Source organism: Diabrotica virgifera, chromosome 1 (assembly GCF_917563875.1).
Source record: "Diabrotica virgifera virgifera chromosome 1, PGI_DIABVI_V3a".
Taxonomy (NCBI): domain Eukaryota; kingdom Metazoa; phylum Arthropoda; class Insecta; order Coleoptera; family Chrysomelidae; genus Diabrotica; species Diabrotica virgifera.
Window position 1 is genome coordinate 298,105,338 of NC_065443.1, and position 24,592 is coordinate 298,129,929.

Genomic DNA, 24,592 nt, shown 5'->3' on the forward strand with positions numbered 1-24,592 from the left:
ATGACGCAAGAACTTCTTAACAATTTGTCGATTTTGCCCATAGAAAGTGACGTAACAAAGGCGATAAATTATGACGACATTACAGATGATTTTTCGAAAGAAAAATCAAGAAATAAATCTGATGTGATCGAACTGTAATGACAATTTTTATGTATTATTTAAATAAAAAAATCTGCTTGCAATTTTTTTTCGCAAAAATGTTACATGCTTGAAGGGCTGCTACTAGAGAATTGCCTAGGGCGTCAATTCACCTAAACGCGGCCCTGGACGTATTGTCAGATATATCCACCACATATGCACCTACTCAGTTGGAACGCAAAATCCTATGCTAAAACCGTTGAGTGATAAATATAGAGGGGTAGTATATTCCATGATACTATAAATAAGAAGATAATATATAGCGCATCTCGAAGAGAACGTAGTCGTGACGTAACTGGAGATCCAAGTTCGTAATGGTTCGTAATGTCCGAATGATTTCCGATTAGTTTGAATTGCTCGCGGTTGTATAGTATGGTCGCCTCCGTTAGGTAAATTATTCCGATTCGATTTTTTTGCACAAACTTACTAAAAAATAGTTCCTTATAACAAATCCACAGGGTGCCGGTAGGTGCCGCGGTCAGCAAATTGTTTAAACAATTTTTTTAAACAAATTCAAAAAATTAATTTTTTCAGTTCGTTCCATTTTCTCAGATTTTTTCGGTCATTATAAACAAAAAAGGTCTCTTCTGATTTTTCTCGAAAATTCATTTTTGTCGAGTTATACGCGATTTAATATTTGAAAAACGCGAAAATCGCCATTTTGAAGGCTTAATAACTCAGTTAAAAATTATTACTATGAAAGTTAAAAAGTGACCAAATCAAAGTTTAAAATCCACCCTACAAGATCCTGAAGAAATTTTTGTCATTATTTTATTACTAAGCTGTTATTTTTAATTATTAACAATGAGCGCTTACTGCATATTGGTGGTCTAGTAGTGCATCTCACTTGCACTCACATTGACAGCCGCCTCACTTAGCGCTCATGGTTAACAATTAACAATAACAAAATTTCTTCAGGATCTTGTAGGGGGGGGGGGGCTTTCAACTTTGATTCAGTCACTTTTTGACTTTCATACTAATAATTTTTAACCGAGTTATTAAGCCTTGAAAATAGCCATTTTCGCGTTTTTCAAATTTTAAATCGAGTATAACCTTTTTGGCTCATACTGGCCCACAAAATCTAAAAAAATTATACGAAGTGAAAAAATTGATTTTTTGAATTTGTTTAAAAAAATTGTTTAAACAATTTTCCGACCGCGGCACCTCCCGGCACTGTGTATTTGTTATAAGGAACTCTTTTTAAGTGAGTTTGTGCAACAAAATCGAATCGGAATATGTTACCTAAAGGCCGCGTCCCACCATCAAATAATTTGATCAAACAGTTTGAGCAAACTCCGAAAGTACGTCAAAGTGACGTCACAATTGCAGTTTTTTTGAAATTCTAAAAATCTGTGCTCTCACTATCAGTCTAGTTTGATCAAATTTTTTGTATTGAGTTGTCTAACTTGTTTGTACTTTATTTAAAATTAAAATTTTTCATTATTATCCACAATGAACACTCAGGATGTGACGTCACTAACTGTCACTTTCAGTTTGCTCAAACAGTTTGATCAAATTATTTGATGGTGGGACGCGGCCTTAACGGGGGCGACGATACAGCCTGGACTATAAAGGCCCCGTCTCACCATCAAATAATTGACAGTTATTTGATCAAACTTGACAGTCAAACTTGACTAGTGACACAAACTATACATACTAACTGTCACTTTGTGTCACTAACTGTCAAGTTTGATCAAATAACTGTCAATTATTTGATGGTGAGACGGGGCCATAAAGGCCGCGTCCCACCATCAAATAATTTGATCAAACAGTTTGAGCAAACTCCGGAAGTACGTCAAAGTGACGTCACAATTGCAGTTTTTTTTAAATTCTAAAAATCTGTGCTCTCACTATCAGTCTAGTTTGATCAAATTTTTTGTATTGAGTTGTCTAACTTGCTTGTACTTTATTTAAAATTAAAATTTTTCATTATTATCCACAATGAACACTCGGATGTGACGTCACTAACTGTCACTTTCAGTTTGCTCAAACCAGTTTGATCAAATTATTTGATGGTGGGACGCGGCCATAAGCTAACAACAAGAATTCAAATTCCGGTCTCCAGTTACGTCATGCGATGCGCGAACTTGGACGTATTTGCGCTACGGGAAGATCCTATCTTGTTATTTATAGTATCATGGTATATTCATCAATCAACGCTAAAACGTTACAGGGACGTACCCAGCGTCATAAAGTTAGCGAAACGGTTTTTTCAAAGTCGTTATTTTGACTTCTACCATAGCTCAAAAAATTGCACCTCGTTTGCGGATAATTGCACCATTCAAAATTTCATTTGCGGAGTTTCCGTTTTCGAGATATAAGCAAATCAAAAGTGGAGATTTCGGCGCAGCGCTAAAAATAAATGTCGATTTTCAGGGTATAAAATGCCGTAAAGTCACTAAATAACCATATCAAAAAATTGCACCTCGTTTGCGGATTATGAATAAACTGCTTTTAATTGAAAATGGTGAAAATTGAAAATGTTATAAAGGAAAAACGATATTAATGTTGGTTGCCTATACTGTAGGGGCAAAGGAATCCAGAATAATTTTCACTTTTGGTAAACCTAAACTGTAAGGCTAAAAGTAGTATGTACCATAGTCAAAATAACTCCTCCTGACTTAAAGGTAATCCCTCCTTTGAAATTTCATTTGCGGATATTCCATTTTTAAGTTATATCAAAATGAAATTTCTCGGGACAGCGCCAAAGTATATATTTCCATTATCGGGATATTTATTAAAAGCTGTAAAAATAACAATAACTATATCATTTAATTTCTTCTGGTTTGAGGATTACGAATAGACCTGGTTTAAACTAAAAATCATAAAGCTTAAAAATTTTCCGAAGAAAAAAATTTTCCATTTTGGTGGTCCTAAACTGTATTTGCAAAAGTATTATCTGTATTGTAATGTATATCTAAAATAATTGCTTCTGACGTAAGAAAATCCCTCCATTCGAAATTTCATTTGCGGATTTTCCGTTTTAGAGTTATAAAAAATAAAAATTTTCGGCGCCGCACCAAAGTGTTTATTTCCTTTTTGTAAATATCAAAAGCTATAAAACCACTAAATAATCATATCTTTTAATTCCTCCTCGTTTGAGGATTATGATTATGAATATACCTTTTTACTAAACTAAAATTTTTAACTTTTAACTAAAAATCATAAAAATTAAAGAATTTTCCGAAGAAAAAAGATTTCCATTTTGGTGGGCCTAAACTGTATTAGCAAAAGTATTATCCACCATATCTAAAATAATTCCTCCTGATTTGAGGATAATCCCTCCATTCGAAATTTCATTTGCGGATTTTCCGTTTTCGAGATATAACCAAATAAAAAGTTGAGATTTCAAATAAATTTTCATTTTCTGGGTATAAAAAGCCGTAAAATTGCTAAATAACCATATCACCTAATTGCTCCTCGTTTGCGGATTATAAATAAACTGGCTTTAATTGAAAATAATAAAAATTGAAAATTTTATAAAGAAAAACGATATTAATGTCGGTTGTGGTTGCCTACACTGTAGGGGCAAAGGCAAAGGAATAGTGGTGATGTTGATTATAGTTACTTTCGAGGATTCGTTACAAATCGTTACTTTTGTATAAAATAATCATTTACAAAATAAAAATGTATACCATTTTTATTCAGTTACAATGCGAAGGCAAAACTATCTTACTTTTCAATTAGAATACGGAGTGCAATCCAGCTACCGAGAGCTTTTCCCACATATTGCAACTGAAACAAATAGGGTAGGGGACTTCTGGCAATTGAAAGATGAAGTTTTTCAATCCTAATAACAACATTAATAATATTGAAAATATTAAAAATAGAGAGATATTGCAGAGCCTTTTTTGCACTTGCTGTATTACAGCAGGCGTTATTTTGACAGTAGAGCATGCGCAGATGTGATATCTGGCTTACGCTGCGTTATTGGAAATACGGCCTGCCGTTATTAGGGGAGTCGTTACGCTGTGCGGTATTCGTTGCGCTATTTTCTTTTCAGGTTATGTTTGTTGTTTATCTTTCATTTAAACCAAATTTATTCGTAATAATTTGCTAAAATGGGTACCTCAGACAGTAGCAAACGAATTAGATTTACGTCTGATGACGATTTGTGTTTATTAAAACAAGTTTTATGTCAAAATCCATATTGACTTCTCCAGAAAATTGGACGTTAGTTCAGGAAAACATGAAGAGTGCAACAGGAAAATGTTTTATTTGTAAGAACATTCAAGGATCATTTATTTCTCTTGCTCGATATTTGGAAGAAAATACAAACCTGCTTTCTTTCATCTAAATTAAATTCTGAATTTTGAGTACAAATTAGATAAACAACTAATCTTAATCGAGCCGTAAAATACCGCAACCAAAATGTTGAGCAATATCTGCATTTATGAAACGTCTGAGAAATGTCAATTCTGTCAAAATAGCGCGGTGTAAATAGCGCAACGTAGGCTGTGTTAAATTTGCAATATCTCTCTAATATTACTAAAAGATTTTTAAATTGAAAAACTTATTAGTACATTTTCCTGGTGACACCTCCAAGACTTCTACAATTTGCAAGCCAAATGGATGCTGCAGTGAAGACAAAGGGAAGGAATTCTACACTATGCAATTCACATCCCCGTCTGCAGCTTGGTATAAAGTTCCAACGGAAAATGTACCTAGTTACTCTACGGAGTAATACGACTATACGCTGTGAGCTCGTAGGTAGAGGGGATAATTAAAAAGTCGCGAGCGCCAGTAGTGACAAGTATGTAAACTTTTACCGGAAATTTGACATAAATGTCAAAGTGATTAATTTAAAACATTGAAATTAAAAACATTAATAGGAAATAATATTAGTTGGTCAAAGCTCTGGTGTATATTTTTACCTTAAATATACTTACGTTTTAAATACTGAATTTTAAGTTTTTTTTAATATCTTGTAATATGTAATTATAAATTAATCTAAGCGCCATCTACACGATAATTGTGAAAGTATCCGAAGTAAGAAATTAATATTTCATTAGTAGAACGTTAAAATGGTTAGCAAAATCTTTAAAAAATCGATTACAATTTAATTACTTTTTTGTGTTGTAAGAATTAAGCGATAACAATTAAATAATAAATTTAAAAATTACCGGTAAAAGTTGCATTAGTAATCCGCTAGGAGCGACACCAGCGAAGCTCAGAGCGTATTAAATAAAAATGTATACCATTTTCAGTTGCAATGCGAAGGCAAAACAATCTTACTTTTCAATTAGAATACGGAGTGCAATCCAGCTCTCTGAATCGCGATTTTCGATTCTTATTTGAATATCATCGGAGAGAGCGTAGGCTTGTTATCCATATCCTAACTGACCAGCACCGAGAGCTTTCCCATACATTGCAACTGAAACAAATAGGGTAGGTGACTAGCGTCATCTGGCAATTGAAAGATGAAGTAAGAAAAGTAAGATTGTTTTGCCTTCGCATTGCAACTAAATAAAAATGGTATACATTTTTATTTTATAGTCGTATTACTCCGTAGAGTAACTAGGTGCATTTTCCTTTGGAACTTTACCAAGCTGCAGACGGGGATGTGAATTGCATAGTGTAGAATTTCTTCCCTTTGTATATAGGGTACTATATGTATTTTTACTACAAAAACGTTATTACGTAGGTCAAAATTTTTGACGTAAGAGAACTGTCAAAACATTAGAATGTGACTTTTCATTATTGCTATATTTATTATAAACACGGCAATAATGAAAAGTCACATTCTAATGTTTTGACAGTTCTCTTACGTCAAAAATTTTGACCTACGTAATAACGTTTTTGTAGTAAAAATACTATATCTCGAAAACGGAAACTCCGCAAATGAAATTTTGAATGGTGCAATTATCCGCAAACGAGGTGCAATTTTTTGAGCTATGGTAGAAGTCAAAATAACGACTTTGAAAAAACCGTTTCGCTAACTTTATGACGCTGACGTACCCTTAGGTGCGTTCGCGGGTGCCTGTCGACGACCAGTCGGCGACAAATTAGCAGCAAAACGCATGCGCACTTTAAAATGATATAAATAATATCATTAATAGATAAATATACAAGATATATTTACCTAGTATAACTTAATATACCTTGTATATTTATCTATTAACCTTATTATTTATATTAAGTGAGGTTAGAAATTGTCGGCGACAATTTGTCAACTGTACCCGCGAACGCACCATAGAGGTATATATTAACATAGAGGGAGCCTACCTTCCGCGCTTCCTGACGACAAGATCTCATGGACTGGTTTTGCGGCATCTCTTTCTAACACATTGTATCGAAAATCTATGATGATATTCAGTGTCAATATAGGCACGGAAGAGGAGGACAACTGTAGCAGATTTACTATGCGCAAGAGTGAAACAGCACTAATCCAAATAAAAAAGATGGTGTCGTCACTTCGCTCTGAATGACACTCTCTCTATGCTAATATATAACTCTATGGAACGCACCTTATATAATTCTTTTAAACTATCTTGTCGATGGATATCGATTCTCGACCACAACAAACAACACTGACAGGTGACAGGACATCAACAACCTAACCTAACCACATTATTTATTATATTATTATTATGGTTTGTTACAGAGTTACCAGACCTAGGGAATTTTCCCTAAACCTAGGGAATTTTGAGCCAGCTTAGGGAAAAAGGGAATTTTATTCAATTCTATGAAAAATCTAGGGAATTCTTAATATTTGTAAGACGATTTTAAAAAATCTGTTTGATTTTATAACCTTTATAAAATTGCACATATTATATTATCTACATGAAAATCGTTTTATTCGCGAATTCGGGGAATCCCAGCAATGCGTCAAAGTTTAGAAGTGAAGAGAATATGACAGATATCGATTTTTACGATTATCGATTATTCCCAATTTGTTATCAAGGGCAAACAAACATCAATAAGGTTATGTTATAAATCTATAATTAGGCATTCCAAATCACGTGATATAATATGGCTGCTGGATGGCGAAACTGTCATCCATAGGCGTATCCAATGTTTAAACCACTTCATATTTAATTTGCTATCACAATTTCACAAATTTCGCTACACAATTAACAAAAAAAAACAAAACCAAACAGGATATTCTTTACAAATTTGTCAATATTCAATGTAAACATTAGATACGCCATGACCACCCCCCTTAACTGTGTCTATGGCCATGTCAGTTTAGCCATCCACCGACCACCACTGACAGTTCATTGGAATCCCTAATTAATCAGGGTTTCTGATTTCTGGGTTGTAGGATTAAATTATTATCCATAATATATAAAATCCATGAAGAGATTTCTCTGGGATTGAGTTCTACCATTAACCATAAAAATATTACTAGATTATTAGATAACCATAAATGTTCGATTTTTGGTTTGTGTGTCGCTTGTCAACAATAATCGATTCGAATCGATCAGTGTTTCGATCATTTTTAATTTTGACCATTTCGGACATTTTACAGATTGGGAGTACAATGCTAGAACTAGAAGTGTACAATATTTTCCGTACAATGCTAGGATTGTCCAATTTCGGGCTTTGCTCGTAACATATACAAAAAAATACTGGGTCTACTCGCGGAGGACATCCTGAAATTACCCAGAGGCAGTACGCCTGCGCATTAGCTGTTCAGATGGAAAAAGTCGACCTTATCCAATGCCTAGTTTTGTAATGCGCATGCGTATATTGAAAATATATAGGGAATTCTAGGGTAAAAATGGTTTTCAAGTTGTTAGGGAAATCTAGGGAAATTTTGACAAAAATTCTAGGGAATTAAAAAAAAATCATCTGGCAACCCTGGTTTGTTATGGTTCTTAAATCCATAACTTGGCTCTTACACTCTTACTCGTAAATATAATTGTTATTGATTTCACTTTTTGGGTATTAAATTGTTATTGAAATACATACAATCAAGTGTAATCCAATGGAAGTAAAACAAGAAATTAGTGATGAAATGTGTAAAGTAGAAGTAGATTATAATGACGTGGATGATGCTTTTTGGGATGGCTTTAAATGTGAAATTAAGGAGGAAGCAAATACGCAAATTACACATGATTATTTAGACGTAAAGGAACATCTTATAAATACCAAAATAGAACCACATGAAAATATTCACCCATTTGAAGAAGACCAAAAAACTGAAAAAGGTTAGTAAACATATATATTTGGTTAGTAACCATATAAGCAGTAAGTGAATAATTGTGCTTAACTTCCTCTCACATCCTCTCATATTTCATCATAATCATACATCTCCTAGTGGGGCAAAGGGCACCTTGTGGTGTTTCAAGTAGCATGAGGTATGATGGTGAGGTTGCTAGTCCCACGCATCATCTGTTGAGTTCCGTCCAATTTTGTTTACTAGTTTTCTCCGTTCTCTTCTGTTTTTTGCATTGTTCCAAGTTAAATTAGTTTATTTGAGTTCTTTCTCTATTGTTCTTTTCCACTATAAGATGGTCTACCCTAGAGATGGTACAGAATAGCATTTTTCGGTAATAGTTTGGAACTGAACCTATTCCAAACAAATACCTATTCCAGAAACCTAATAGTTTCTGATTCTGATGTGAAAAGACAATATATCGATCGCCGTAGCTCGTTCCTAATAGTTGTGCCACTATTAGGTGCGTTCGCGGGTACAGTTGACAAATTGTCGCCGACAATTTCTAACCTCACTTAATATAAATAATACCGTTAATAGATAAATATACAAGGTATACTTATTTTTAATTAATATTAATAACTAATTATTAAATTATACTAGGTAAATATACCTTGTATATTTATCTATTAACGATATTATTTATATCATTTTAAAGTGCGCATGCGTTTTGCTGCTAATTTGTCGCCGACAGGCTCCCGCGAACGCACTTAATGTCTTGCGCTGCACCAAATTCAAACGATCAAACTAGTGGGCACCTATAATTTTGTATTTTTAATCTAGCTAGAGATTGTATGTAATTTGATTTTTAAATATATTTATATTTTTTACCATGTTTTTCCTACAATTCGTAAATCTATATTATAACACCTATTAAAACAATTTTTTCTTACTTGTAATTATGGATTTTTAAATTACCTAAAGTCGAGGTTTATTCAGAATTCCTTTATGCCAATGGAAAATGAAGACACTAAGTTACTACAGAAGATAGGATCGATTAGATATAGTCAAATAAATAAAAACAAAATGCGGAAGAGTCAAAATTTTAACAGTTTTAAATGACAACTATCTGTTACAGCCGTATCGACCTGAAATCCTCTTAAACCCATCACAGATGTGAGATGTTGGAAGCGAAACAGACGCCGCTGATGCGTTTCTCTATGGTACCTAATCCGAGAGATCAAATCTCTCGGAAAAGGAAAGTGTACCTACTCAACTACGGCCAGCACTGGAATCGAGACTGATTCCATCAAAGTTTTGTCACTTGTATTACGTGGAATAGTCGAATCGAACATATTCCGACGTACCCGCTCCAGTTCCATCATTTATTTATTCATTTCATTTCATTTATTGACGGGATTATATATATATATATATATATATATATATATATATATATATATATATATATATATATATATATATATATATATATATATATATATATATATATATATAAACAGTTGGTTTTTAATTCCTGGGTTTGCGGTCTGTTATAAATAAAACACTTGATTTTGCTTAGACGTTTCGGCTCTTTGCCATTTTCAATAAGCACTTTTAATTATTAAACATTACACTGTTAACAAACATATTTTATATACAATACACGTAATATTTTGAAAATTTAAAAAAATGCACATCGTGTTTCTCTAAGATGTTATGAGAGAATGCCAGGCATGGGCATTGGGCATATGGTAAAAGCACTTCACAACGGTTTTGGATGGTGGTCGTAAAACCAAAACGATAATATACAGGAGATCAAGTTACATAATATACGAAAGAAATAAATCTGACTAATGTTTAACTTTTAATAATGGGAGCAAGATTTTTTGTAGTTGTGATCTGAGTATGTAACTCGAAATATGAATACTGAGGTGCGTATATTTTTTTGTATTTTATATGGAACAGAGGCTTGAACGCTAAAACAAGGATATTCATTAATGATAGAACATTATAATAGAACAGAGTATTTGATATGTGGGCATATAGAAGATTTTTAAAAATAACCTTGGTTCAAAAGATTAAGAGACAACCACGTTTTGTAACCGAATGAAATAAAGAAAAATGAGATATTAAATACAATTAAAATAAGAAATTTACATTATTTGGAAACATGTTATGAGAAATGAGATATGTGTTTATGTAGATCGTTATATAGGAAAAGATACTGGACAGAAGAAGCTTAGGACGCTGACATATATCCTGGCTAAACAAAATTGATGTAATGATACAAACTGCAACTCTGTGGAGTTGCTATAAGAGGTAGCACGTAACAAAAAAATAAAAATGCCGTATTTAAAGTGTTTACCAATGGTGTGCTTACAACCACACTTAATTTATCAAATTGTGATATATATTGGAGAGATCTTTAATATCAGTTTTATTATTGATACAATTTTGGTCTTTCTTTATGTGGATCATCTCCAATATACATCTTTTGTTATAATTTTGCTCTTTTTCCAGAATCTGTACATTTTCAAAATCAAAACTATGGTTATTTTCTACTGAATGTTTGGCTAAGGCTGTGGTAGTTATTTTGTTTGTTTGTACACTATGTTTGTGTGCAACAATCCTTCTGTGTAGATATTGATGTGTTTGCCCAATATATGTTGAATTGCAGTCTTTACAATTTACTTTATACACAACATCCGACTGCTGATCTTTAGTAACTTTGGGTTTAAATTTTGAGAAATATTTTCCGGATGTTTTAGATGATTTATGTCCAACGTTGATGTCATATCTTGCCAACATTTTCGAGATTTGTTCGGAGAATCCATTAATGTATGGTAGGGATATGTAGTGTTTGTTTGGATTGGTGGCATTACTATTATTATTGTTAGGTATGGTTTGAGTTTGTTTTAGATTGGCATTGGAGTTAGATTGATTTTTGATAATGTGAATTCTTTTTTGAATTAGACGGTTGTAAAAATCTGGTGGATAATTATTTTTTTCTAAAATGTCAGTAACTTTTCTCAGATTTTCAGAATGATATTGTGGGCTAGATAGTTTAATTGCTCTGTCTGTAAGACTGAAAATAACACTTCGTTTGTGACTTACAGGTGCGTTGGTGTTGAAATTTAAATATCTTCCGGACCAGACATCTTTTGTAAACCAGTTTGTAGTTATCAGTCGGTTACTGTTGTTATACTCTAAACTTATATCAAGAAAGTTAATTTTGTTGTTTTCCTCTAATTCGGATGTAAACTGAATTTTATTATGAAAGCTGTTAAACATGTGGAGAGTATAATCGATTTCATGCTCCGGAAGGCATAGTAGGATGTCATCGACATATCGTTTGTAGAAATGTATCTGATATTTTAATTTAGAAATGACTGTTGCCTCTAATATTTCCATGACCAAGTTTGCTATTGGTGCTGAAATAGGCGAACCCATGGCCACCCCAGAAATCTGAGAATAGTATTCGTTTTCATGTTGAAAAAATGTAGAGCTGAGGCAGAATTTTACGCCTTCTAGGAAATCTTGAAGAGGAAGAGAAGTATGTGTTTGGATGTTACTCCATCTGGTTTTGACACACTCTAAAGCTATTTCAATTGGAATGTTAGTATAAAGTGATTTTACGTCGAAAGATATAAGTTTGTGATTAACTGGTACGGATTGTTTTGAAATAAAACTGTGAAAATCCCATGAGTCCTGTATATGATAGTGGGTCTTACAGATTACATTTCCCAAAATGTCTGCAAAATACTTAGAGAGGTTGTATGTTGGACTTCCAATGTTACTAACAATTGGGCGAAGCGGAATGTTGTGTTTATGCACTTTTGGAAGCCCGTATATATATGAGGATGTGCCATTGTGAGATATTAATTTATTTTTTAAGTTTAAGTCTATATATTTTTTATTATACCATCTGTTAATGAGTGAATTTAAACCTGTTTGTATCTTATTTGTAAGATTTGTTTTTTCTTTTTTGTATACTGTTTCGTCATTTAAAAGTAATTTAAGTTTGTTTAAATATTCGGATTTTAACATTATTACTGTTTTGTTACATTTATCTGCTGTTAAGATTAGTAGGTTTGCATTTTCTTCTAAAAAAGTTTTGGTTTGTTTTAAATAATAATTATATTGACTTTTCTGGTGACCTGCATATCTTTGTATCTTTTGAGCATAATTTGTGATTATGTTAACTGCTTTACTTCTAATTTCATTTATATTTGAATTATTAATGTATGTTAGACCATTTTCGATTCCAGCAATAATGTTAAATGTAGGAAATTTTTGTATAGGTAAAGAAAAATTAGGACCTAAACTTAAAAAATATTCTACATTTGGAGGTATGTTGCATTGAGTTAAGTTCATTAGCCAACCATTTTCCGAATTTGAATTCATTTTTAAGTGATTTTGTTTTTCTGATAACTGTTTAATTTTATTTTGATTACGGATTTTAATTTTATTAAAAGTATTTTCATATATTACTTTTTCTTTATTAAAAAATGATTGTGTGAAATTACTATCATATTTATTCATTATGTGGTTCTTGTTGGTTTCTATTTGTTGTTCTATGGATTTAAGATTATGGCATGAATCACTAAGTGTTAGTTGTATTAATTGCAAATAAAATTTTAATATAAAAGTTTGAAATTTACCTGTATATGTTTTTGTTTTGAAAATGTACGATTTGTCTTTGATTTTTACAAATGTTGGAATAAGCTGTAGCTTTTTACATCTGGTTAAGAAAATTTTTCTGTTTTTCTCTTTGGCCAGTTTATCCAATAATCGGTGGTGGTTGTGTAGCGCATCTTGATGTGGTTCCATTTTTGTGTATGTAAAGGTGGTGATTAATATTTTTTATTCTAAATTGATGTTTTTTCTTTCTTTTCTTTTTGGTGGAATTATTTTAGCAATATGTGTCAATCATTTGCAATCTATGTAGTTAACCGTATGTTTAATATTTACCGTAATGTTTTCTTTGGTAGATGGTGTTTTCTTTGTACTTGTGTTGTTCCGTAAAGCTGTTTTAACCCCAGCTGGTATATATATATATATATATATATAGACCGGTCACTCTAGTATAGAGTATAGGTCGCTCAGGTTCATGAGCTCTTTTAATCCATTTCATGCGGTGGATTGGTCCGCATAATTCCTCTTCATTATCCTTTATAGATTTTCGTGTTTTTTTGCTTTTTCTGTAATCTGTTTCCATTCTTTCCTATTCTGTATTTTTTCTCTCCAGCCTGTAATTTCCATATTGGATATATCCTCTCGCAGTTGGTCTTCCCATCTTATTTTCGGTCTTCCTCTAGGTCTGTTTATTACTGGCGTCCAATTGTTATCTGCCTAATTAGTGCATCTGCTTCTCTTCGTTGGATGTGGCCAAACCATTTTAACCTTTGTGCTTTAATGAATCTCACTATATCTTCTCCTTCCATTAGATTTCTTATTTCGTGATTCATCAGAATTCGTATTTCTCCTTGATCTGTTTTGATTGGGCCATGTATTCTTCTAATAATTTTTCTTTCTATTATTCTCAATTTTTCTTCATCTTTTTTTGTAAGGCACATTGCTTCTGCTCCATAAGTCATGACTGGTCTAATTGCCGCTCTATATATCTTTGTCTTTGTTTTCTTGCTTAGGTTTTTATCTTTAAGTAACTTGTGATATTTCCAGAATGCCCTATTCCCTGCTTTAACTCTTTCATTTATCTCTATGCTTCTTCTGTTTTGACCATCTACTATCACTCCTAAGTATTTAAAGCAGTCAACCCTTTGGAATACATTATCACTTATTCTTATCTCTTTTATTCTATTTACTTGGTCTTGATTTCTCGTACTTATTAAGTATTTTGTTTTTTTCTGATTAATTATTAACCCCCTGATTTTTGCCTCTCATGTCAATGTTAGCAGTGCATCTTCTAGACTTCTCTTGTCACGGGCTATCAACCCTAGGTCGTCTGCATACCCTATTATTTGTGTAGAACTTTGGATTATTGTCTTTTTTGTTAGTCCTGTGTTTCTAATTACTCCCTCCAAGGCTATATTAAAGAGCGTTGTCGATAGGCTGTCACCTTGTCTTACCCCGTGTTCTATGTTGATATTCTTCGTTTCACCATCCACTGTTTTGACCTTTGCTGTTGTGTCCATCATTGTCATTCTGGTCAATCTTATTAATTTTGCAGGTATATTCATATTTTTCATTTCTTTTAATAGCTGTTTTCTGTAGATGCTGTCGAAAGCCTGCTGGAAATCAATAAACAATATGTGCAATTCTATGCCATGTTCGTAACTTTTTTCGATTGTTTGCGTTAAAACGTGGATTGCATCAATTGTTGATCTCCCTTTTCTAAACCCCTGTTGATATGGTCCTAAGTTTTTTTCTGTGTATCTGGTTAGCCGATTTCTTATAATTGTTGTCATGATCTTATATGTTGTATTTAATAGCGTAATTGCTCTATAATTGCTGCAAAGCGTTGGGTCTCCTTTTTTAAAAACTGGTATAATGAGTCCTTTCTTCCATTCTTCAGGCATGTATTCCTTTTCCCATATACTGACCATTAATTTATATATACGGTTTAGAAGGTCATCTCCTCCATTTGCAATAAGTTCATTGTTAATCTCATCTGGTCCTGGAGTTTTGTCAGATTTTAGTTGTTTTACTACTTCTATAAATTCTTGGTAGGTAGGTGCATCTTCTTCTTCATCTCGGTTATCTGTTATATCTTCTTCTTCTGTGTCGATTGCTTGGTTGCTTGTATTTATATCTTTAAAGTGATTTTCCCAATCTTTTTTGCTTATTTTGCTGGTCACTTTGTTACCATTATATTGTTGTTTTATATATTCAAACAATTTTTTGTTGTCTCTATTATTTGTTTCAATCTCTTGCATCTGATCTGAGATCCATGTCTCTTTCTTTCTTTTATAAAGTTTGGCCGCTTCTCTCTTTTCTGTCTGGTATTGTTCTCTTTCCTCTTGTCCGCTATTTTCAAGCCATTTGTTTCGTGCCAGCGTTTTCAGTTGACTTTGGTATCAACATTCTTCGTCAAACCATTCTTTAGTTTTTTTATCTTCTTGAGGTCCTATGGTTTGCTCCGCAGCCTCTATGATGCTCATTTTTATATTTGTCCATTCCTCTTCTACGTTCGTGCCATTGTACCTCTTTAGTTTTTGTACTAATTCCTCTGAATACTCTTGTTTTGTTTGTTGCACTTTTAATTTGGTTAAGTTCCACTTCCTTCTTTTTCCTACTTTATTATTAGCTTTGATGATTTTCATCTTCATTTTGGCTATTAAGAGTATGTGGTCAGTGTCAGCGTTTGCTCCTCTAAAGGATCTCACATCTTGTATTATCTTTGTCCATTTTTTCGAAATAAAAACATGATCTATTTGGTTGCCATCTGATCTCCCTGGTAACATCCAGGTTATCTTGTGTTCCCTTTTATGAATAAATTTCGTACTGACGATGTAGGTATTTGTTGCTGCTGCCAGATTGCAAACTTTTGCCCCGTTATCGTTTGTGACATTGTGGATCGTTTCTTTACTTGCTACATTTTGGTTGTAGCTCTCTTTTCCCACTTGCGCGTTAAAATCTCCCAGTATTATTAAGATATCGTTCCTAGGAATATTTTCGCAGGTTTCTTCTAAAAGTTCATAGAATTCCATTTTATCTTGTTGGTCTGCTTCCTCGGTAGGTGCGTAGCAGTTAACTAAAGATATATTGGCTTGTTTATTTTCGATTCTGATGTAGGAGATTCTTCCATTAATAGCTTTGAAATGTATAACTTTTTCTCTCATTCTTTTGCTCACCATAAAAGCTGTTCCATTTTCCCCTGTTTGTCTTCTCCTGAGTAATACATAGTAAAGTTTTTCTTCTTAACTGTTCCTTCATTTTTCCATCGTATCTCCTGTAGTGCTAGTATTTCTAGTTCGTATTTTTCCATTTCTAAAGCAATTTCCTGCATTTTCCCTACTTTTAGCATTGTCTGGATATTCCATGATCCAATTTTAATGGGTTTAGCTCTTTTATTCATGTTAATTTTATTCCTCTTTTTCTTGTACATTGTTTTATTATTATCATTATCCATTTCCTTAGCCGGGTCTGTTTCCACTATCCTTCGGTTTGATTCTTTCAGTTTTTTGGATTTTCTCTGTTGTTTCCAGTACACTTCAGCTTTAAGTCTTTTATAATGTTATTCCATTCCCAAAGTTGATCGTCTATCCATAATTTTTTGAAGCCCATCTTCACTTTCTTCCCTGCTTCCTTTTCCACCTCTGCTCTTTTCTTTACTTGCCTGTGTATTCTTCGTTCTTCATAGGTTCTTTGTTCGTCGATAAATATTTTTGTACCTTTGAGGATTTTCTTTTGTTCCATTATTTTCTTTTTATCTTGTATATTTTCCAATTTTGCTATTATGAACGGCTGTGAATTTCTTGGTCTAATTATCTCTGTTTGTTCTATTTTAGCTTCAACGTTGAGTTTTATTTTTAGTAAATTTTCTAGATCTTCTTTTACATTTTCTTCTCCTATTTTAATTCCCCTGACTATTACGTTTTTCTCAATTTTCTTTTTCTCCTCTCTTTCCGTTCTATCCTCTAGGTCGCTTAGTCTTTTTGGCACTGCCTCATTAAATTTTAGTTTGCTTAGCGTTTCCATTTCTTCTCGCACTTCTTTAATTTCAGCTTTCATTTGTTTATTTTCTGCTCTTATTTCACTCATTTCTTGCTTTAGTAGCATATTTTCTCTTTTCAGCTCCTGGTTTTGATTTCTTAATTCTTTAAGCTCTTCTTGGATTCCATCCAATTTTTGCTCTATCCTCGTATCCCTTGTTTCCATTCTGTCCAATTTTTCTCGCAAATCTTTTATGAATTCTTCCATGTTGTTACTATTCGATTGTTACTATTTGATTGTTACTATTTGATATACTAAATATATTTTTTACACACGTATAATTTGGCTGTCTGCGGTAAGTGCAAAAATCCGATTCAACCTCGCGGAGATTTTTGCCCTTCTTAGACTGGCCTATTTAAAAGGGTATTTATTTCTTTCTTCCCTATTTCTCAGTGCTTTTTTCAGATTTGGCAACACCGCCAAAAATTGTTTAGCAGTTACCTTCTTATGGAATGCAATAATTGATTGTTTTGTTTATTTATAGCTAACCTTGTTTTTTTGACCAGCACTGGCTCTGCAGGTTTTATTTACTTAAAAATGTTTGTTTCACTCCGAATTTTGATCGTACACTTCGCTGTTGTCCTTAGATACGAATTGGTGTGGTGTTTAAATTTTATTTTCACCTCAGTTTTAAGAATTTTCGCGATTTATTCACAGTGAATTTCCGAACTTGTTTATCTAGCCAAGCAACGTTGCCAACCCATTGACGGGATTACCCCATTAAAACTTATACAATTAACAATAATAAGTTTACAAGCTAAATATGTACTAATAATACTTTAAGAACATTATAATTAGATAACAAATATTAGAATAAGAATACGTAGGTACTTGTAACCTTAGAACTAACAAAAAAATTAAATAAATAGTCTATTTAAATTATTTTTAAATATATTCAGAGATATATCAAAAATTTCAATGTGTTTGTCATTTATAAGTTTACAGTAACAATCTATAGGTGAATTTTGGCCATAACTTGTGCGATGGAAAGGAATATAAAATGTTATAAAATCACCTCTTCCATTTCTAGTTTGTATATCAACATTAATACACTGTAATAGATCACAGCAATCTAAATTTCCATTTATTAAATTATACAAAAATACTAATCCTACTTGATTACATCTATTTTCTAGTGTATTAAGTTTTAAACTGTTTTCTATTAATGAATAATCATGATCTACAATAGTTTCACCTAATTTAAATGCACAGAACCTCAAAAATTTGTGTTGAATTTTTTCAAGTCATTATGAACTGCATGGTATGGAGACCATACTATAGAGCCATATTCAAGTTTAGATCGCACCAAAGAACAATAAACTCCTCTTACAGTGTCAACTGAAAAATTACTACAATGTCTCAAAATAAATCCTAACATTTTTGAAGACTGAACTGTTACGTAATTAATGTGTTCAACAAAACTCAAACTTTCGTCAAAAATCACTCCTAAATCTTTAACTTTTGAAACATATTTCAGATCTTCATTATTTATTTTATATGAAGTATTGATCTTCTTATTACCTTTGAAAAAACTAATGTAACAGCATTTTGAGACATTTAGGTTGAGTTTGTTTACTGTACACCAATGTGTCAATCTATCCAGGTTTTCCTGCAGAAGGTGTTGGTCTAAAGGACTAGAAATTATCTTTGATATTTTAAAATCGTCAGCAAAAGCTAAACCATTATTGTTTTCAAAGCAGTCGAAAATAGAATTCACAAACAGATCAAAGAAAATCGGTGAGCAGTGCTCTAAATCTTGCTCTAACCGAAACGAACATCACCGATGCATTTCCTACTAACTAACCCTACTGTGGTGGCTCGTTCGACGGTTGTGCTGCAGCGACCTATTCCGAGCGAGAATCCAGTTCAAGTTTATTGTAAATTGCAGATTGCGGTTGATGCAGTGCCCTTGGAATTGAAACCGATGCCGTTGACTTTTTGTCACTAGTGAGTGGAATAGGCGATCGGAACCAATTCCTAGGTACCTGCTCCAGTTCCATCATGCCATCTCTAGCTACCCTTTCTTCTTTTGACTTGAGCATTGTAATGTAGAGCTTGTCTAGCAATATTTGTTGCTGGTTTTCGTAAGGTGTGTCCTATCCACTTCCATTTCTATATTTTTAATGTATGTTCTATCCTTTTTTCATTTGTTATTCTCCACAATTCATTATTAGTGATTTTGTTTGGCCAAAAAATTCCCAGTATAATACTTAGAATTGTATTTTCTGAAAGAATTGTTTATGGTGTTTCCATATTTCTGCTCCATATAACAGGACAGACGACAGACTTTACATTAGTTTCAAATAATCGTAGCTTTGTTCTTCTGCTGATGTTTGTCGAGGCCCATATCTTGCGTAAAGAGCTGAAAGCGTTTTGTGCCAAGCTTATTCTTTGTGTTATGTACTTCTTCTATTTGTTTCCCTTCTAAATATATATTATTTCCGTTTGTTTCTCCATTTGATAATATTTTCGTTTTTTTGGCATTTATTTTTAAGCCGGTTATTTTTGCTATGTTGTTCAATCTGGTAATTTTGTTTTGCATGTGTTGTCTGTTTGATGTTATGAGGCATATGTCATCAGCGAACTCTAGATCCTCTAGTTTTTTAAATGGTAACCATTATACACCTGTTTTTTATCTTCAGTTTGTTTCATTATCCAATTTATGACTATTATAAACAACGTCAGTGACAAGACACACCTCTGTCTTACTCATTTTTTGATGCTTATTTGTTAGGATAGTTCCCCTTCATGTTCAACTCTAGCAAAACATCCGTTGTAGAAAAGCCTTATTACTCTTATATATTTGTCTGGTATTCTATAGAGTTTTAATATCCTCCACATAATATTATGATTTATTGAATTAAAGGATTTTTTGAAGTCTACAAAGTTGATATAAACTGCCTGATTTATTTCCGTTGATTGTTCCAGGATGATTCTTAGGGTATTTATATGGTCAATACAGGAACTGTTCGGTCTACATCCTATTTGGTTAATTCTTAATTTGTCATTTATGGTATCTTTAATTCTCTCCAATATTATCCTGGCCATTATTTTGGTAGCTACAGTGAGAAGAGTGATTGATCTCCAGTTTTCGCATAGTGTGAGATTTCCTTTCTTTGGTAGGTTTATTATAACTCCTTCACCCCAATCTTTTAGTATCTTTTCCTCGATCCAAATTTTTGATAGTTCATTATTTTTTACAGTATTAATAAAATAATTGTTGGTTTGATCAGCTTTATGAAAATTTTGTAAGTCACTGTTGTTGCTATTTCTAAATTGATTATCATATTGTTCCTTTTTATGTGTTTTAACAATTTTTTAATATTCTTGTTTAAATTTCTTGTATGGTTCCGAATACTGTGGGTTATTGAGTTGTTTTCTTAATAAAATTTCCTTCTAACTCATCTGACACAATTGATCATGAAAACCCTTAATATGAGGTGCAAACCACGTTTTTTGTTTTGGTCTGGTAGTTATTCTACATTTTAATAAAGTAGTATTATACTAATATAAGAAAGTATCATAAAGCATTGAAAATTTTTCTTCAAAACTAATAGCCACATATAGATCACTCCAATTAATATTAGCTAAAATATTTTTAAAAGTTATTAAGTTGGCATTGCATAAGTTTCTGGTAAAAATAGTTTGAGGATTTTCTCCAGTAACTTTCGTATCAAAAGCACATAATTGATAAGTATGATCTGATAGAAATGTGTCACATACACTCACCTGTTGAACATCTAATTTGGAAAAAAGTTTTCAGTACATGTAGAACAATTTTTAGTAATTCTAGTAGGTACATTTATGTGAAATTTAATGTTGTATTCTAAAAATAAGTTTATTAAAATATTTTTCTGATTGCTATTTTCTAAAAAATTGATATTAAAATCTCCACATATAACGTAAAAATCATTATTGTTATAAATACTCTGCAACAATAGTTCTAACTTAACGTAATAAAAGTATCTGCAATTGTATTGTATATAATTACAATAAATAAATATTTTTTACTTCCATGAACTCTAAATTTTACTCCACATATTCCAACTTTGCTTTCAATATACCATTGACGTAAATTTAGCTGTTCACAACTGAACTTATTATTTACAAATATGCATACACCTCCACTTTCTTTATCATTTCGTGCGAAATAAGACAATAAATTAAAGTTTTCAATATTGGTTACTTTAAGTTTATCTTCTTTCAACCATTGTTCACTAAGGCATAAAACATTCATATTATTGCTTTGAAGTATCAAATTTATATCGTAAGATTTACATGCAAGTCCTCCCTGTATATTGCAGTGTCAAATAGGGAAATATAAGTTTGTCGGTTTCCTTGCATTAATACTTCTGATATTTTGGTGAACTATGGAAGTTTGACATTTACTTTGGGTTTGAGAGTCCCTAACGAACTCCCTGTTTGGAGTTGATTGTTTGATATGACTAAGGTGTTTTTTGTTTGACTCATTTAAAACTGGTTGTTTAACAGGTTCAGTTTTTGCTTCCATTTGGCTTATCTTTTCTTGTAGATAACAATTGTTTTGTTTTAAAAGAGAATTATTTTCTAGTAATAAATTAAATTTTTCCTCTTTTTCTTTTATAATATTTTTGAGTAGCTCATTTTCTTTGTATAGATCGAGTTTACCTTGAAAATTCTCCTCAACGTCATTAGGTTTCTCATTTTATGGTTGTCATTAACAACCTCTTTTATAATTACAAATTAGCTGAAGAACCACTGAAGGCTGTATCAACTATAAGAGATGTAGGTGTTCAATTAGATTCCAAACTAAATTTTTGCGCTCATTTTGATTATGTGAATAACTAGGCATTTAAAATGTTAGGCTTCATTATTAGAATTTCTAGATGTTTGCATAACATTAATTCCATCAGACTGATTTATTTTTCCCTAGTTAGATCTGTTCTTGAGTATTGCTCAGTTTTTTGGTCGCCCACTTATGAAGTCCATATAGCCAAGCTTGAAAAAGTCCAAAATAAATTCATTAGGTACTTAATTTTTAAATTACACAAACCTTTAAGTGACCATTCCTACTCAGAAATTAGAAATAAATTAAACCTTCCTAGGCTATCTTCCAGACGGATGTATGCTGATGTTTTGTTTCTTCATAAACTACTGAATTCAAAAATTAATTGCAATGATCTACTGTCTCTAATTGACTTTAATGTTCCCTCTAGAGTTACTAGAACATCCCAAAATTTTGCAATTACATTTCATCGCTGCAACTTTGGTAGGCATTCTCCGCTGAGTAGAATCATTCTAAATGGAAATAGAATAGACCTTGATTTGTTGCTGTGCACTTCGGAAAATGTTTGTAGACAGTGTTTAAAAAATTTTTGTATTCTTATGTGATTTATATTTGTTATTTACTTTGTATTATTTTAATATTTGTTTTTTCTATATAGCTGCATCGCCAATTTTTGTCATACATATTTTCTATATCTTTATATTTATTGTATCACTAGATAATTAGAATATTTTGTGTATAATTCAATTGGGTGGTATCCCGTTTAAAAAATAAATAAATAAAAAATCCCCGTATAATGTCATCTAAGAAAAATTGTTTATTACCGGAATAATAGCCAACGATATCAATATATGTACCTACAAACTGATGCAAGAATCTTGAAAATCGTAGTACAAATAATAAAGTTATAAATTGTCAAACTTAATCAAACATTGCTCCGACGGAAAGTTGCTCCGGCGGAGTGTAGTCCAAATGGGGTGTACGACTTTTTCCGGTACGCTAAATGCTGTCACTGGGCGGCCTGTTTCTTCCAGGGGTATTTGAAAATATCCCTGTTTCAAATCGAGGGTTAAGATAAAATTTGCTTCCTTAAGTCTATCCAGGATTTTTGATATTCGAGGTAACAGATATGCGTTCTTTTGTGATAGGTGATAGTTGTTGACTTTTATGAAGTCAATGCAAAATCTGTACGAGTTATCATTTTTTCTAACTACAGTAGAACGTCAATAATCCGGATTAATTGGGACCGGACCCCATCCGGATTATCAAATTATCCGGATTATCGAAATTACCTCAAAAAAAGGCCAGTATACACATTAAAGTACAACAAACGTTTTAAAATTTTATGTTTTCTCTTGTACAGTAAAGTGTCTAGAGGTGAAATTAATCAAAACTTTTTTTCATGTTTAAACACTGTATTGTAAATAATTTATAATAGCACCATGTGTACAGTAAAAACATTCAAACACTATTTGGACTTTTAAAAAAATGTGTAAAATATTTTTGAACTGCGGTAGAGGTTCGTTTTTCGCAGCGAAGTTCTTAATTTATTTTAAAATAATCAGATATTTTTGCTAAATACAAATCCGGATTATTGACGGTCCGGATTTTTGACGTCCGGATTATCGACGTTCTACTGTAGTACAATCTGTGTACTTCAACCACTTGCGGAGGGTTCGATGGTTCCGTCTTTCAACATCTTGTCCACTACTTGGTTAATGATCTGCAGCGTTGCAGGATTGTGCCGCCTATACGGCTGTTTGACGGGATCGCACCTTTTCTTCAATTTTATTTCGTGTTTATTAAGTTGGTGGGTCCAACTTTCTTCTGAATTCTTTTCTTAGGAATCTTTCTAGCTGTGTATTTTGAGTGGAGTCTTTTAAAGTGCTACATGTTTCTTCTTGATGTTGTTCGTACTGTTTGGACGTATCTCTATCGAACTTAAGTTCGATCGAATGTTTCCTGAGGAATTCCACTCCTAGTATTGCATCTTCCGTTAACCCTGGCATTACTATGAATGTTTGTCGTGTTTGTAAGTTATCGATCTCGCAGTCAATTGTCAACTTTTGATTAAGCTCCATTGAAGATATGTTTGCCAGTCTTGTTCTTCGGCTATAGCTATCTAGAGAGTGTTTGCATATCTGCGCTATTCTAGTTCCGGCGTAATTTTTAATGGTCCCTGTATCAATTAATGCTTTGTAGGATCTTTGCCCGATTTTCAGTGATGCGAACACTCGCATCTCGTTGCTTGCTTGTTGTGTAACGGCGAGAACGAACGGACCGAATCTTGCTCCTCAGACTGGGACGACTCCTTGTTTCACCTGTCTGTTATTCGTTTCCCTGACGTCTGAAACAGCAGTCACTGCTGTAGACCCCTTCTTTGCCTCATCGCGAACAAAACTTTTTCTATGGGTTTTTACAATTTTTATGGAAGTGACCTGACATCCTGCATCTAAAGCATGTCCTTTTGGCATCGTATTCTGTAGGGTCTGTACGTCTCCAGTTTCCGCGAAAATTTTGATTTGCTCGGGTCTTTTCGTCTTCTAAAGTTTAGTATTCTTGGGCTAAATCTTGTAATTCCGATAAATTTTCGAAATTCCGGCGGCGAGAATAAAACTTATATTCTGGCAGCATATTTTTATATATCCTTTAGAGTTGTTGGTTTCTTGAAAAAGATCCTTCTCGTCTGATTAATGTTTGAATATCCGTGATATATCTATCCACTGGTTCGTTTTTCCTTTGCTTCCTGTTTCTGACTTGCTCCTCTAGTTGTAGCGAAGACTCTCTGGGATAGAAAGCTTTTTTAAAATCTTCGCTGAAGTCCGTCCACGAATTCCAATTTCTGTTGTTGTTTCGGTACCATAAAGGCCGCGTCTCACCATCAAATAATTTGATCAAACAGTTTGAGC

General features: G+C 32.7%; 2 protein-coding genes across 3 annotated transcripts in view; both read left to right on the top strand.

Moving 5' to 3' along the window:
• Positions 1-24,592, top strand: part of LOC126879169 (zinc finger protein 729-like) — a 128,469-nt gene that overhangs the window by 41,284 nt on the left and 62,593 nt on the right. The window lies entirely within an intron of this gene.
• The window catches only part of LOC126879172 (zinc finger protein 664-like), a 48,971-nt gene continuing 32,318 nt past the window's right edge, over positions 7,940-24,592 (top strand). Inside the window, exon 1 of one of the 2 annotated variants that reach the window (XM_050642204.1) lies at positions 7,940-8,291. In XM_050642204.1, coding sequence (XP_050498161.1) covers positions 8,069-8,291 — 223 coding nt within the window. In that variant the 5' untranslated portion in view covers positions 7,940-8,068. The remainder of the gene's footprint in view (positions 8,292-24,592) is intronic. The other variant, XM_050642205.1, reaches the window with a different exon arrangement.